Source organism: Sciurus vulgaris, assembly GCF_902686455.1.
Source record: "Sciurus vulgaris genome assembly, chromosome: 1".
NCBI classification, from domain to species: Eukaryota; Metazoa; Chordata; class Mammalia; order Rodentia; family Sciuridae; genus Sciurus; species Sciurus vulgaris.
In genome coordinates this window covers 122,113,544-122,127,421 of record NC_136461.1, presented here as the reverse complement: position 1 = coordinate 122,127,421, position 13,878 = coordinate 122,113,544, and the positions used below count along the sequence as shown (strand labels likewise).

The 13,878-nt window shown below is 43.6% G+C and overlaps 1 protein-coding gene across 1 annotated transcript; it reads left to right on the top strand.

Moving 5' to 3' along the window:
- The first annotated feature begins 359 nt into the window (after positions 1-359).
- LOC306642845 (T-lymphocyte surface antigen Ly-9-like) lies at positions 360-13,293 on the top strand. The gene is made up of 5 exons (XM_079108640.1): positions 360-499; positions 4,605-4,955; positions 8,667-8,939; positions 9,157-9,878; positions 12,820-13,293. Exons 1-4 carry the CDS (start codon positions 451-453, stop codon positions 9,360-9,362), a joined length of 879 nt encoding a protein of 292 aa, XP_078964766.1. The 5' UTR covers positions 360-450; the 3' UTR covers positions 9,363-9,878; positions 12,820-13,293.
- Positions 13,294-13,878: the final 585 nt, after the last annotated feature.

The following is a 13,878-nucleotide window of genomic DNA, read 5'->3' as shown; positions in this document are numbered from 1 at the left end:
TTCATGTACAACTTTTTAAAAATTATTTAAAAAAATTGCATGAATAGGTATAATTGAACTTGCTATTAAAGTGAAAAAGCATGTGGGGAATGCTTTAGAAGCAGTCTGCAGTGACTGGAGTCCAAGGGATGAAATTTGATGACAGAACATGAAGCTGGGATCCTGGGCAAGATGAAAACCTTGCCCACCAGGATTTTGATTCTGGACATTTTTTTAGTATGCAAAGGATAGTAGAAGGGTTTAAAATAAGTCTGTGACATCATTAGTATTTTTTTAAATAGCTCACCCTGGTGATTCTCACCCTTCCTTCTTTTGTGTCCCCTCATCTTCATATCTTGTGACTTGAAAACTACACATGATTAAAGTAGTGACACCAAAAACAGGAAATGTTTGTGGACTCACATTCATGCATGCACAGTCCTGTAGCTGCTGCAAGGTTGACCCATCCTTATGGGGCTTTCTCTACCATGGTCTTTGCTCCTCCTTAGTCTTCTCATGGGTAAGTGCATCCCTCCCACCTCCCAGGTTCTTCTACCTACCCTGCACAATGGTTTAAGAATGGGCAATTTTCACTGAAGGTGCTGCCTCTGTGGGGACCTGAAGGTGCTGTCTCTGTGGGGACCAGACTCGTGTGTGTGTGTGTGTGTGTGTGTGTGTGTGTGTGTGTGTGTGTATGTGTGTGTTTGTCTGTGTATGTGTGTGTGTGCCTCTGCAAATAATCTCAGGTCATTCAGGCCCAGATCATGACTTTGTCATCCTCACATTTCTTCTACTGATGTTCCACAAGAACCTTGGACATTTCCAGAGAGGCTGAATGATAGGGATCACATCCACTTCCAGAACTCGCCTTTTCTGCATCTTGTCATTTCAAGTGTGTTTCCTGAGATGTTCAGATTTTTAAGGACCCAGAGGGATGTAGCTTGGGATTCGTGTTCTGTATTTGGTGCTTGGTGTCTTGTTCTACCTTCTTCTCCTACTAGTCCCTGAGAGTCACCTCTGATCATGGATTCTAACTTCCATGTCCCCAAAATGACTTCAGTAGAGGATCTCAAGCTCAACCCATGGTTGGCTGTTCCTGCCCCTCTGAATTCTCACTGCTTGCCCTCAAGGATCTGAGTGATGTCAGGAGATGGCTTGACCTGGGGGTTAAAAGAGGATAGCTTTTGAGAAATTTGCAGTGCGGGGCTGGGTTCTGGTCTGTCTCCTGAGTTCCAAGTTTTCACTTTTGTTCCCCCTCCAGGGTGAATGGGATGGGGTGGGGTGGGTGGGGAGAGAGTAGAGCCAGATTATACTGTCTATCAGAGTCACCTGCCTTCAAGGTTGTCCCTAATCCCACCTTAGCGTGTTCCTTTAACACGTTGATGAACTTCTTTAATGTGTTTAAAATTTGCAGATGATAAAGACTTTCACTTATGTTTAAAAAAGTTTGATCACTATGACAACACTGGGATGTGGATAAGGCAGATGGTATTACACCAGTTTTTCAGATGATAGACAAGGCTGAGAGCCTCAGTGACTATGTGCTGGCACAGGCAGTTGATCTGTGAAACCGAAAGTCACAGCAACAAGAAGAGTCTCAGAGAAACACAGTGTCCCTGACTAAAGAGACAGAACTGAAACCCTGCCCCTCTCCTCACACGCTATAGAACACACACATGGGAGCTTTCTCCACTTCATGGTTTCTGGTTAGGCCTTTCCTTAGTGGTCACTGCCACAGGGGCATCTCTTGTGCCCAGAGTGACAGAACTGGTAAGACAGGTCTTACATTATAAAGTGTTCACAGTTCAGTTCTAGAGACATCTTTTGAAGCCTCTTGTGTGCCAGGTCCTTTACTGTTTTAGAAAAAGGGTGTCAGTGTGACATGGGGAGGAATTCAGTGTGGGAAATTCTGCTGCTGACAGTACGGTATAGCACACAAAACATTAATTTTAGGGTCAGAAGCACCTAGGTTTTAGTTTGAACTGTACCCTCCCTAGCTGAGGAGTATGGGCGAGTTTCTTAAGTTCTTTGACTCTCATGATCTCCATCTGTAAAAGGGGAACAAGAATACCAACTTTACAAGTTTTCTGGGAAGATTAAATGAAATATGTGTACAAAGTGCTCGACCAACTGTCTGATTGTTGGGATTTGTGTCCTGAATCTGACTTCTTTGTATCATTTTCCTTTCACTGGAGTCAGGAAATGGGATTCACACCAGGGAGCTTGACATACACCCCGCCACACCTAACCATGATCAGCCTGACTTGCTTTATTAGTCAGGCATTAATCCCTTCCACCTTCTTTTCTCCTTGGGGAACTATGGATTCTGGGGAAAGACACACTACACAGTTATTTGTGTGAGGCAGAATGAAGTGCATGTTTAAAACAAAATTAGCCAATAGAAGGTCAGAAACTAGGGGAAGGTGTGGCTGAACTGCAAGTACAGAGTTTGGACAAGGTTGCAGCAAGGGAGTAGAACCTGAACTGAGTCCAGGGAATTATTGCACTTGAGGGCATAAGGGTGCACAAAACTGCTTGTCCCTGGTAGGATTCCCCCAGGCTAAATTTCAGACCTAGGGTCCAGTTTGGGGACAGGAAGGTCTATCTAGTCAGCATCACCCTGCTGAAGGATGCTTCTCACCAGATTGCTCCAGATAGACCCAGAAGAGCTCCATGGAGGACGTGAGCATTGGACTGTCCAGTGGATTCTGTGGTGACTACACCAGGATGCTATAGTCTCCCAGCATGGTGTGCATCCTCCCACTCATTGTGACCACAGGACTTCTTGGTTCTACTTTTAGCAAGGAGGCTCGTCATCTGGCCTAAGCTACAGTGATGTGACCAGTACTTCCAAATCCCAAGTTTGAATCAGGACTCAGATCCCTCCCTGAGCCATGCTGCCTTTTCTCTCTAAATAACTGTGGCAGACCTTGGTCAGTTTCAGATTTTTCTGCCTCCTGGGATTGCATGTGTGTATGTGGCAAAAATACTCTAACAGAAATGGGTTGTGCTGCTGAGAAATGGCATCTCCATAATTTCGTAGCTGGATAATTCACAATAACCAAGTTATGGAACCACCCTGGGTATCTCTCAACAGATGAATGGATAAAGAAAATGTGCTATATAAACTCAAAGGCATTTTACTCAGCCATAAAGAAGAATGAAATTATGTAATTTGAGGAAAAATGGATGGAACTGGAGAGCATCATGTTAAGTGAAAGAAACCAGTCTCAGAATGTCCAGGGTCAGATGTTTTCTCTCGTACATGGAAGTTGGAGAGAAAAAAAAAAATTAAAAAGGGACCGCCACAAAAATAGAAAGGAGACCATTAGAGTTGAGGAAGGGAATCAGGGGGAGGGAGTAGGGGAGGGAAAGGAAAGGTACTGGGGAATGAAATCGATTATGTTATGTGCAGGTACAAATACATCACAATGAATCCCAATATTATATATAATCACAATGTATCAATAAAATTTTTTTTTAAAAATCTTTAAAAAATGTTCTACAAGTGTACAAATAAGGTGCATTCACTAATTTATTCCAATGATATTATATATCTTTAAGATTACTAGTAGTGCCAAGCACAGTGGTGCTTGCCTGTAACCCCAGTGATTGGGGAGACTTAGTGAGAACTTGTCTTAAAGAAATACTAATAGTGTACTTAAGAGGCTGAGGCAGGAGGATAGTGCAAGTTTGAGGACAGTCTACGTAACCTAGTAAGACCTTGTCTCAAAACAAAAATTTAAAAGCTGGTAGAGCACTTGCCTGGCTTGTGCAAGATTCTGTGTTCAATTTCCAGTTCTGAAAAGGAGGAGGAGGAAAGAGAAGGAATTCTAAAAAGTCACTGTAATAATTATCTCGAATTCTAATCATGTATAATATTTCCTTGCTTTATTTTATTTAACCCTCATGAAATCCTAGATGTCATTTCTGTTTTACAGGTGAAAAAAACTGAGACTCAGAGAGGCTACCTGCCAGAAATCACACAGCTGGTAGTGCAAGAGTTTGAATTTGAGCAGTCTGCCTGGTGCCCAAGGACTTACACTCTTCTCCTAGGTTCAGTGTAGGTTGGGATCCCAACTACTGGCCCACTGAGCACCCTAAACTGACTTGGCCAGCACAGCACTAGTCCTTCTGCTCCAGAAAGATGCTTTCGCAGGGATCTTGACTGGGCCTTAAAGGAGCTGGTTTCTGTTTGAGAAGTGGCTGGACAAGCAGTTCTGGGGACAGACAGACCATGTTATAGATAGGGCCGGGCCAAGTGAGTTCTATCCTAGCTTATCAGCCAGTGACAGCAAGGATCATCAGGTACCTCCCTAGAATTGCCCTACTCTCACTTCCACTTGGCACTTGGGAGTCCTAGGATAGCATTTGGGTAATTGTTTAATTATATGTTAATTAGTTTGATATTGAAGAAGAGCCTCTTACGTGAAGTGGTGGGTACTCACTCTGGCTCTGGTTCTACCACTAACTAGTTATGGAGTCTTGAGCAAGCCACCTCAATGCTTGGGGGTCTCCATTTTCTCATCTATGACATGGGGTAATCATCCCTTTCCTGACTCAAGGTCCATTGTAACCTCATGGCTCAGTCAAGAAGCCCTGAAGCTTCTATTCTGTGTCCACAGGGCCAAGAATTTCCAGGGAGGACCCAGCACTTCTGGTGGTAACTGGGACCCGAGGAGGGTCTGTCACTCTGCCCCTGCGTCTGCTGCCAGAACAGCAGGTAGAGAGCATCTCCTGGATGTCCCGTTCGGAACCCAGAGCAATTGCCTCAGTCACCATGGTAGAAGCTAGAGGGCTAGACACTTTTTATCAGGCAGAAAGCCGGTACTGGGGCCGTGTGAATGTTGTGGAATCAGGCTACTCTCTGCAGATCAGCAACCTGAGCCAAAAGGATGCAGGGTCCTACCAGGCCCACATTAACCTGAGGAGTTCCCGTATCACCCATTTCCAGGAGTACTGGCTGCAAGTCTTTGGTGAGTGTTCTGGGGCAGGTGGATGGGAGCCATGTCAGTTTCACAATCATGGTTAGTAATGTTTAGTAACATTTACAACTTACTTTCCAATTACAAGACTAACATATGCTCACTGTAAAAAAAATACATAAATTAGGATTACTGGGAGAATCTCCTAAAAAATGTCAAGGCCTAGGATCTGCCTCAGATCAATTGGAGCAGAACTCTTTGGTAGGTAGTGATCAGGTAATGGAATTTCAGGCCCAGAGAACTAAAGTTTTGCCACAACCTACTCATGGAGCTTTGAAGATTCTTCATTGCTAAAGTAGGAACACTACCTTCAGCAGCAATAAATGCTCTAAATAAATGTAGGAGAGCTGGGAGTTGTGGCCCTCTCCTGTAATCTCAGCAACTTGGGAGACTAAAGCAGGGGGATTTCAATTTCAAGGTCAGCCTCTGCAACTCAACAAGACCTATCTCAAAATAAAAAATAAAAAAGTTAATAATACAATAAAAAATCGATGCAGGGAGAAACAATTAATTCCTTAAAGAAATTTTAAATAATTTTACAAAGGCAAAACTACAAAGGAAACAGTACAGGTAGGGGTTAAGCACACACAGCACTAGAAAACCTGGCTGATCTGGAAGATGCCATGAGTCACTTTTCAATCCAGAAGTGCATTACTTATATAGATAGTGAAAGGAAGAATAACCCAAAGTCCCAGGCCCTGGTTCCCTGTTCCAGTCACCAGAAAAGATACCACTGAAGCAAAAGGAGCCAGATGACTGTGATGTAAGCTGTGGGACACATGACACAAGGGAGCCTGTTCTTGTAGGGAGAAGGTTTTATGGTCCACTGCTCTTTTCTGCAGTGGAGGGGTGGGAAGCCCCCTACCTCGTTAGAACCCCAAGACCACAAGGAACTATTTCATGACAGCCTTCCAGGGGAGAGAGGGAGAGAGACAGAGACAGAGACAAGGGAGAGTTCTTTTCAGGCAGTGCTTCCCAAGCTCTTGTGTTCTGGAATTTTGGCACAACTCAAACTAATTCAAACTTAGCCTGAGGAAGATGTTCAAGGTCTCTGGATGTCATGGCAGAGTGGCTCCCCTCCAGTGGTTAGGTGGGAAAGGTAGGAAGGTAGGGAGGCTGAGTGAGGGTGGACACAGGGAAACTAGTTGACAGGGGAAGATAGGAGTCTTGCCATTGCCTTTGGGTTGTGTGTTAGAAAATATTCCCATGAGATGGAGCCATTGTTTTAGTGGGGGATGTTGGGACTGCTCCCTTGTCAAGTGCACACAGTTGGAGTGACAGCATTTCTTCCATGAACTGGGGCCTGGGCTGGTTACAGCCAGTTCCTAGCAGCAATGGGGGTGGCGTTATGGGAACCTAGGTAGGATTGTTTGCTAGGTAGGATTGTTTACTAGGATGGGCCCAAATTTGGAGGGAAAGGCCTCTCAACATGCTGCTGGCCATCCTGGAAAGATGTACTCTGCATGGAATAGCATTGATAGGTTTGTGGGCAAGAGATTAGGCTCTATTGATCCATCAGGGATAGGGTGTCTCAGAAGGCTTTCACTCTGAGTTCACACTCCAGTGGCAGCAGCCATGAAAACAGGATGGGATTTTATCCTTCACGAGTATTTTCCAAGTCACTGGTGCCTCACATCAGCCCTGCCAGTAGGCAGACAAGGGTTTGAATTCCCAGGCTAAGGAAACTAAGTCCACAACACAAAACTAGCAGGGGGCAAACTTGGGAAGAGAATTGTGTTAGTTTTTCTGTTGTTGTGATCCAAAATATCCAACCAGTCAGTCTCACGGTCAATGCTAGGAGGAAATGTTTATTTTGTTTCATGGTTTCAGAGGTTCAGTTCTTGGTTGGCTGACTCCATTGCTCTGTGCCTAAGGTGAGACAGAACATCATGGTGGCTGAGAAGCAGAGAGAGAGAGAGAGAGAAGGAGGAGCCCAGGGAAGATATAATCCCCAAGGGCATGCCCAGAGACTTACTTCCTCCAGCCATGTCCCATCTGCCTATAGTTACCACCCATTTAGTGCATTCAAATTATTAGTTCATCAAATGTATTAATCCACTGATTAGGATACAGCTCTTATAATCTAATCATATCACCTTCTCCATTAACATGGGAGCTTTTGGGGGACACCTCATATCCAAACCATAAGAAGGATTTGGGTGTCTGGTGCTGTATCTTGTATCCTGGTTCTCTGGTTTCCAGGTGAGAGAAATAAAAAGTCTGGTGGTTCATTTTCAAAATACATTATTTAGCTTAAAATGTAAAATTACTTGGGATGTAAGAAAGGCCACTGAAGTGGAGAGAATGAAAAGTTACAAGGAGTTAATACTGAGTGTAAAAATGTATAGCCCCTTGACAAACAGGCAGTGAGAAGGAAGGGGCCCAAACTGACCAACAGAGGGATATACTGTGTACTCACCAAAAGGCACTCAATCCAATGGGAGTTTCCTGCTACGAGAGAACAAAGGGAGGTGGGGACAACAAAAGGTGTATTTCTTTGAATAACTCAAACTGGAGACTCAAACCTAGGTGAAATTCAGAAGACTGTACACCCCATAGTACTCAGGCAATGAGGAACTGGGGGAAGGACCTTGTGCAGTAGGTGAAAGAATGCTGGTTGAACCTAATGTGAGAGTGCCTGCTTCCCCAGACACTTGCTCTTCCAAGACAATCATTAAAGTAAAAATCCTTGCTTTTGCCTACCTCATGTCTCTTAATTCTTTGGATTTGGACAGATAAGTGTGTTTCTCACACCAGCATGTGACAATATTTAGTTCCCTGAACTAGTGAAGACTTTAAGAAGAGGACCTGCAAAAGTCAAAGGGGAAAGGGTCTATATCCTAGAGTTTGGTCTATAAGACACTGGGGTGAGGCAGCAGAAAGTTACTTACAGTGGGAGTTCAGGTTGCCTTCTCCCAGGGGACACTTTAGGCCTGTGTGGTCCTATTTTGCACAGTTGAGCTGCCCCTGGGGCTGCAGTGAGCTGGGTCATAGGACTGAGGATGAATAGCAGAGTGTCCTTCTCCCATGCCATATGACTTTGTCCAGTCTATCTTGGTTGTCTATTGTCTGTAGCTGTTCTTTGTTCCTTTCCCAAATGCTCCTGGCTCTGACAAATAATGGCAATGAGCACATCTGAGGAATAGTATGAGGTGCATGGGCCTTGGGGAGAGAGGATAAGAGGTGCAGGTCCAAGGGAGTGCAAGTGGGTAGAAGAAACATCACAAGCACAGGGCCACATCCTCTGTAAGACTTGGTCAGTATCTGGAAATTCAGTGCATGCTGCAGAACCTCCTACTGGGGAAAGATGTAATCACAACACAGTCCCAGGCTTGTGTTCCCTTTATTCCATATAGGGTCAGGAACCCAGGCTTTGGGCCAAATTCAGTGGATATGAGTTTTGGATTTACCACTTTGGACAAGTTACCTAAGCTTTCTAAGCCTGCGAAATAGAATATATGTAACACATACCTTATGTAGTTCATGGGATTGTTCTGGAAATCAAAGGAGACATTAAGTGACACTACCTTGTTAAACTTAAAGCTCTAGAATTGATGTGGGCAGATACTGCCTCTGTTGTTCCTTATGTATAATCAGGATGGTGCAGAGTTTCAGGTGACAATGTCTTGTGTTTTCTGTCCTATAAAGTGGAAGTCTAGAAGGGTTTCCAAGTCCTCACTTGGTTTCATTTTGCACACTCAGAAAAGCTGGTCCCACCCCGCGTCACACTGAGTTCCAGGATTGGTGATAATGGAAACTGCATCATCATTCTGACGTGTGTGGCAGAAAGCAGAGGAAGTACTGTGGTCTACAGCTGGACACCACTGAGTCCCCAGACTGTGATATCCCATGGAGGGTCTGTCCTCAGTGTTTCCTTGAGGCCAGAGGACAGTTTTCTGCCCTTTACCTGCATAATCAAGAACCCAGTCAGCAACAGCAGCTCCCACCCGGTCTCAGTGCCACACATCTGCACAGGTACCTGGCTCCTCAGTTTGCCCAGGAACTCAAGTATGCACTCTGAACAATAACTCTGGAGTGGGCAGAGAAGGTGGAGAAGGAATCCTGATTCCCTTCAGGCCCTGGGGAGGGGGGAATAACACCCTTGAGATGGTAAGATGGGCCTGGAGTGGGTGGTATGGAGTGATAAAATCTGGATAGGGAGACACTGACACTTGCCCTTCTCTGTCTGCAGGGTCAGGAACACTGAGAGAAGTCACAGCGGGGAACGTAGTGATTGGCACTCTTGGGAAGTCAGTCACTCTGCCCCTGGATATCCCAGTGGATCAGGAGGTAGAAAGCATCACATGGAGCTCCAAAGGGCTCATTGCTGTTTTGCAACCAGGACCACCTGGCAAACCAGTCCTGGTTTCTGAGATTCAGGGACCATACAGTGGATGACTGAGCACCCCTCATTAGGTTATTCTCTTCATATCAGTCCCTTGGGGTTGTGGGACTCTGGCCCCTATAGAGCTGGGATAAGTATGCGTTCTCCCCTGATCAACATCACCAAGGATTTCACCCTACGTGTCTAGGTGAGAAGGGGAGGAGGAATGCACATTAATTTTTTTTTTTTTTTTTACCATTATTCTCCGTTGCTTTGCTGGATCTGAGCCGTCTTATAGCTTGAGACTTCTCTTCTTGGCACAGAGAGGCTGAAGAAGCCCAATATCACTGTCACCTCCCAGATCATGAGGAACAGGACCTGCTTTGTCACCTTAGCCTGCTTCATGGAAGAAGCTGGAGAGGATGTTCAATATAGCTGGGACCCCCATAGCCAGGGGGCAGTTGTATCTCATGGAGGAACCACTCTCAGTGTCTCCTGGAGATTTGGGGACAGTGGCAGCTACTGCTGTACTGCCAGGAATCCTGTCAGCCAGAACTCTAGTTCCATCCTCACCAGACCCCTCTGTTCAGGTAATGGCTTTCTTCTGTAACTCTCTTCTTCATGGTGAGGTCCAAATTCTCAGTATCCCTTCCTTCCTTCCTCTTGGATCTAGGAAAAAAGAAAAGGAAGGAAGGAAGGAAGGAAGGAAGGAAGGAAGGAAGGAAGGAAGGAAGGAAGGAAGGAAGGAAGGGAGGGAGGGAGGGAGGGAGGGAGGGAGGAAAAGAAAGAAAAAGAAAGAAAGAAAGAAAAAGGGAGGGAGGAAGGGAGAGAGGGAGAAAGAAAGACAAAGGAAGAGTTTGTAGTTTGCAGCAGGAGATAGGGTTCTGGAGCCACCACCCCAGGGCCCACTCTGTCCATCTTCTCTGTCAGTATCTGATCCTTTTTGCCTCTATCAGCTGCAGACTCAGCTGGGCTTCTACTCACTTCTGGAACTCTCTGAAGAAAAGTGCTCCCCCGACTCAGTCCTGCAGAGTCTATAATGAGGAATCCCAGACCTCCCTTGATGGTGCCTTTAGAGAAGCCTCAGCTCCTCCCCTGGCCTAGAGCTGCTCTGAGAGGGATCCTCTGCTGGGCAGTGGTGACCTCCCTTGGCTTCCCCTTTTCAACTGGGCCACAGGCCATGACAGGAAATCATCTTGGTTCAAACACATTCTGTTTCTCTCCTCTTCTCAGTTGCCTTCTGAAACAGATGCTGTCCCAATTCTTCAATCATTCATTTCACAATCCCTTGCTGCTGGTTTGACCTCAGCAATATTCCAATCATTAAATTCAGTGACTGTGGTTGAATTCTGAATTCTCCCAGCACTTGACACATTTCTTTAGTCACCTGGGTGATTCTCTTTTGGGGACCTCTTCTTCCAGATCATAATACTACTCAGGACTGGTGCTGCTCTTCACTTTGACCTTTCTCCACTCCTTCCATTTTCTTCTGTTGCTCAGGCAAAGATCCAGGTGTCATTTAGAGGCCTCCTTTTTCTCATCACTACCAGATGATTGTTCACTTTCCTGTAACTCTTTGTTTAAGCTACTACCTGTAGCCTCCTGACCACTTTCCTTCCCAGTCTTCTTCCTGATTGCACTGCCAGAGGGGTAATTCTAAATTAAGAAATGCTTATGCTATTTTTCTGCTTACAACTCTGCAATTCTGTAGGGAATCGAGAGATGTTGAATAAGCAGTGCAAAGGTTCAGATAGTCAAGAGGAATGGGTTTTGATTCCTTGATTGGTTAGCAGGGTTACTATAGTCAATAATAATATACTATAGGGGCTAGGGATGTGATTCAGTGGTAGAACACTTGCCTTAAATGCATCAGGCCCTGGGTTAGTTTCCAGCACCAACAAAAAATGTATTATGTATTTCAAAATAATTAAGAGAATTAATCTCAAATGTCTCATCATAAAAAAAATGACAGGTGAAGGAGATGACTGATATGTTAATTAAGTTGATTTAATCAGGTCTGGGGTTGTGGTTCAGTGGTAAAGCACTTACCCGGCACATGTGAGGCACTGGGTTTGATCCTCAGCACTACATATAAATAAATAAAATAAAGGTATTGTGTCCATCTACAAGTAAAAAAAATTGATTCATTCACACCACATTGTATACATATATCAAAATATCACATTATGTGTATAAATATGATGTTTTATATATATGTGTATAAATATATGTTAATAAGAATATTAATATTTTTTAGAGATACTGGGTATTTAATCCAGGGGCACTTTGCCACTGAACTACATCTTCAATTCTTTTTACTTTTTATTTCGAGACAGGGTCTCTCTAAGTTGCTGAGGTTGGTCTGGAACTTGAGATCCTCCTGCCTCAGCCTCACGAGTTGCTGGGTTTATAGGTGTGTGCTACTGCTCTTGGTTAATAATAAAATTTTGAAAGTTAAAAAAAATCATATGATATTTTCCCACTCTCTAAGGTATAAGTATTTTAGTGTCTATTCATTTTAGTAACAGATATTCACTGAGGATCTTTTATGCACCTTGTGCTATTCCTACAAAGTGAAGAAGAGATCCAGATAATTCCCAGCCCTCTGGGAACTCACAGTTATAGTCAACACAACCTGTATCTGATGTTTTTTGACCAAGTTGTCTTCCAGTTAGCTTCAGTAAATGATTTTTGCAGTGTTAAACAAATACAGCACTAATTGTGCTGTGTTGTGGGCTTTATGTGTCTGTCTCCTACACTGAAACTGTCATTGAAGCCCATTCTTATCTTTCTTTGCATCTCCAGTACACAACTGGTTAAGAGGTGTTTAAAAATGTGGGTCTGGCTGGGCATGGTGGTGCATGCCTGTAATTCCAGTGGCTTGGGAGGCTGAGGTAGGAGGATTGCGAGTTCAAAATGAGCCTGAGCAAAAGCAAGGAGTTAAGCAACTCAGTGAGACAAATAAAATACAAAATAAAAATGGCTCAGTGGTTGAGTGCCCCTGAGTTCAATCCCTGGTACCCTCCTACCCCCAAAAATGTGGGTCTGTAGATTATTTTGTGTGCAAATATGAATACATCACAATGCATTCCAGTCAGTTAAAAATAAATAGAAGGAAGACCAATAGAGTATAGGAAGGGGTTGGAGATGGGAGTGGGATAAAAGAAAGAGATAGTACTGGGGCTTGAAATGGAGAAAACTATGTTATATGCATTTATGAATACATTGAAATGAATCCCAATATAATGTATAACTATAATGCACCTAAAAAACCCTGGAACATCTGTTATGGGTGTCATGGGACACAAGGAGGTATGATGTTAATTTCAGATATTCACATTTTTCCTCTCTCTCTGTGAGGCCTGGAGGGTATTCCAGCTCCATCTGCAGATTTGGTTTCCTAAAGGAGCCATTCTGCCTGTTTATGCATCTGGCTTTTCTTCCTTGAAAATCCATTCCCTGTTTTCTTGTTTTCCCATTTCTTCTCTTTCTTTTATCCCAATTCCTAACCAGTGGTCATTATTCATTTAGCCTCCCTTCTAGCTTGTTCCCTGAAGAAAGAATTTCTTCTCTTTTGGATCCTGGGAGCTTTGAGGATTGAGTGGATTTGAATTTGACACTGCAGAGGGCAAGAAGAAGAATATAAGCAGGCAGTCACCTGGAGGCAGAAATAAAGAATTCTACACAAGGAGCACAGGGGATGCAGCACCTCCTGGTGTGAGAGAGTGAGAGACTCTGATACTGACTGAAGCATAAAATCTATTTTATTTGCAAACTATGTTCAAAATTACCAAGAAATTGCTACATCTCTAATTGTTCAAAATAATCTGTTAAGTGTGTTTTAAAATGTTCAGAAAGAGAAAGAAGTTTATTCATTTAAGAAAAATGGAATGTTTTGAAACATAAAAAGGTTAATAAAACTATTAAGTGTTGTGTGCATACATTATTAATGTTCGCTAATGTTTAAGTGAATGGACTCGGAAGGCTCATCTTTAGCCTAAATACTCTCTCCTTGCAGCAGGTTTTGAACACTATTTTAAGTGGATCTTTCCTCTTATTCACAATCATTATATTGTGTAAAAATATTAATTGGATATTCATTCTCTGCCAGAAGAGTAGCTGGTAAAGATAGTCTTCCTTTCTGTAGGTTCTTGATTCATACTCTTAATGGTTTCCTTTGCTGGACAGAAGTCTTTACATTTTATATCTTTTCATTTATTGATTTTTGGTTTTATTTCTTGAGCTTTAGCTGTCTTACTAGTTGATGCCTGCATCCATATGTTGGAGTGTTAACCCTATGTTTTATTTTACCAGTTGCAAAGTTCTGGTCTAATTCCTAGGTCTTTGATTCATTCTGAGTTGGCTTCTGTGCAGGGTGAGAGATAAGGATCTAGTTTTATTTTTGATCATATGGATATTCAGTTTTCTAGCACCATTGTTAAGAAAACTATCTTTCGGGGCTGGGGAGATAGCTCAGTTGGTAGAGTGCTTGCCTGGCAAGCACAAGGCCCTGGGTTCAATCCCCAGCACCGTAAAAAAACAAAACAAAACAAAACTGTCTTTCCCCCAAGGTAAGTTTTTGGCCTTGTT

What these genes read in the sequence shown, in the direction of transcription:
- LOC306642845 (XM_079108640.1), top strand. Translation starts at nt 451, where the DNA reads ATGGGGCTTTCTCTACCATGGTCTTTGCTCCTCCTTAGTCTTCTCATG. An exon ending in CCTCCTTAGTCTTCTCATGG is followed by an intron (nt 500 to 4,604) that starts GTAAGTGCATCC and finishes CTGTGTCCACAG; the next exon opens with GGCCAAGAATTTCCAGGGAG. An exon ending in GTACTGGCTGCAAGTCTTTG is followed by an intron (nt 4,956 to 8,666) that starts GTGAGTGTTCTG and finishes TTGCACACTCAG; the next exon opens with AAAAGCTGGTCCCACCCCGC.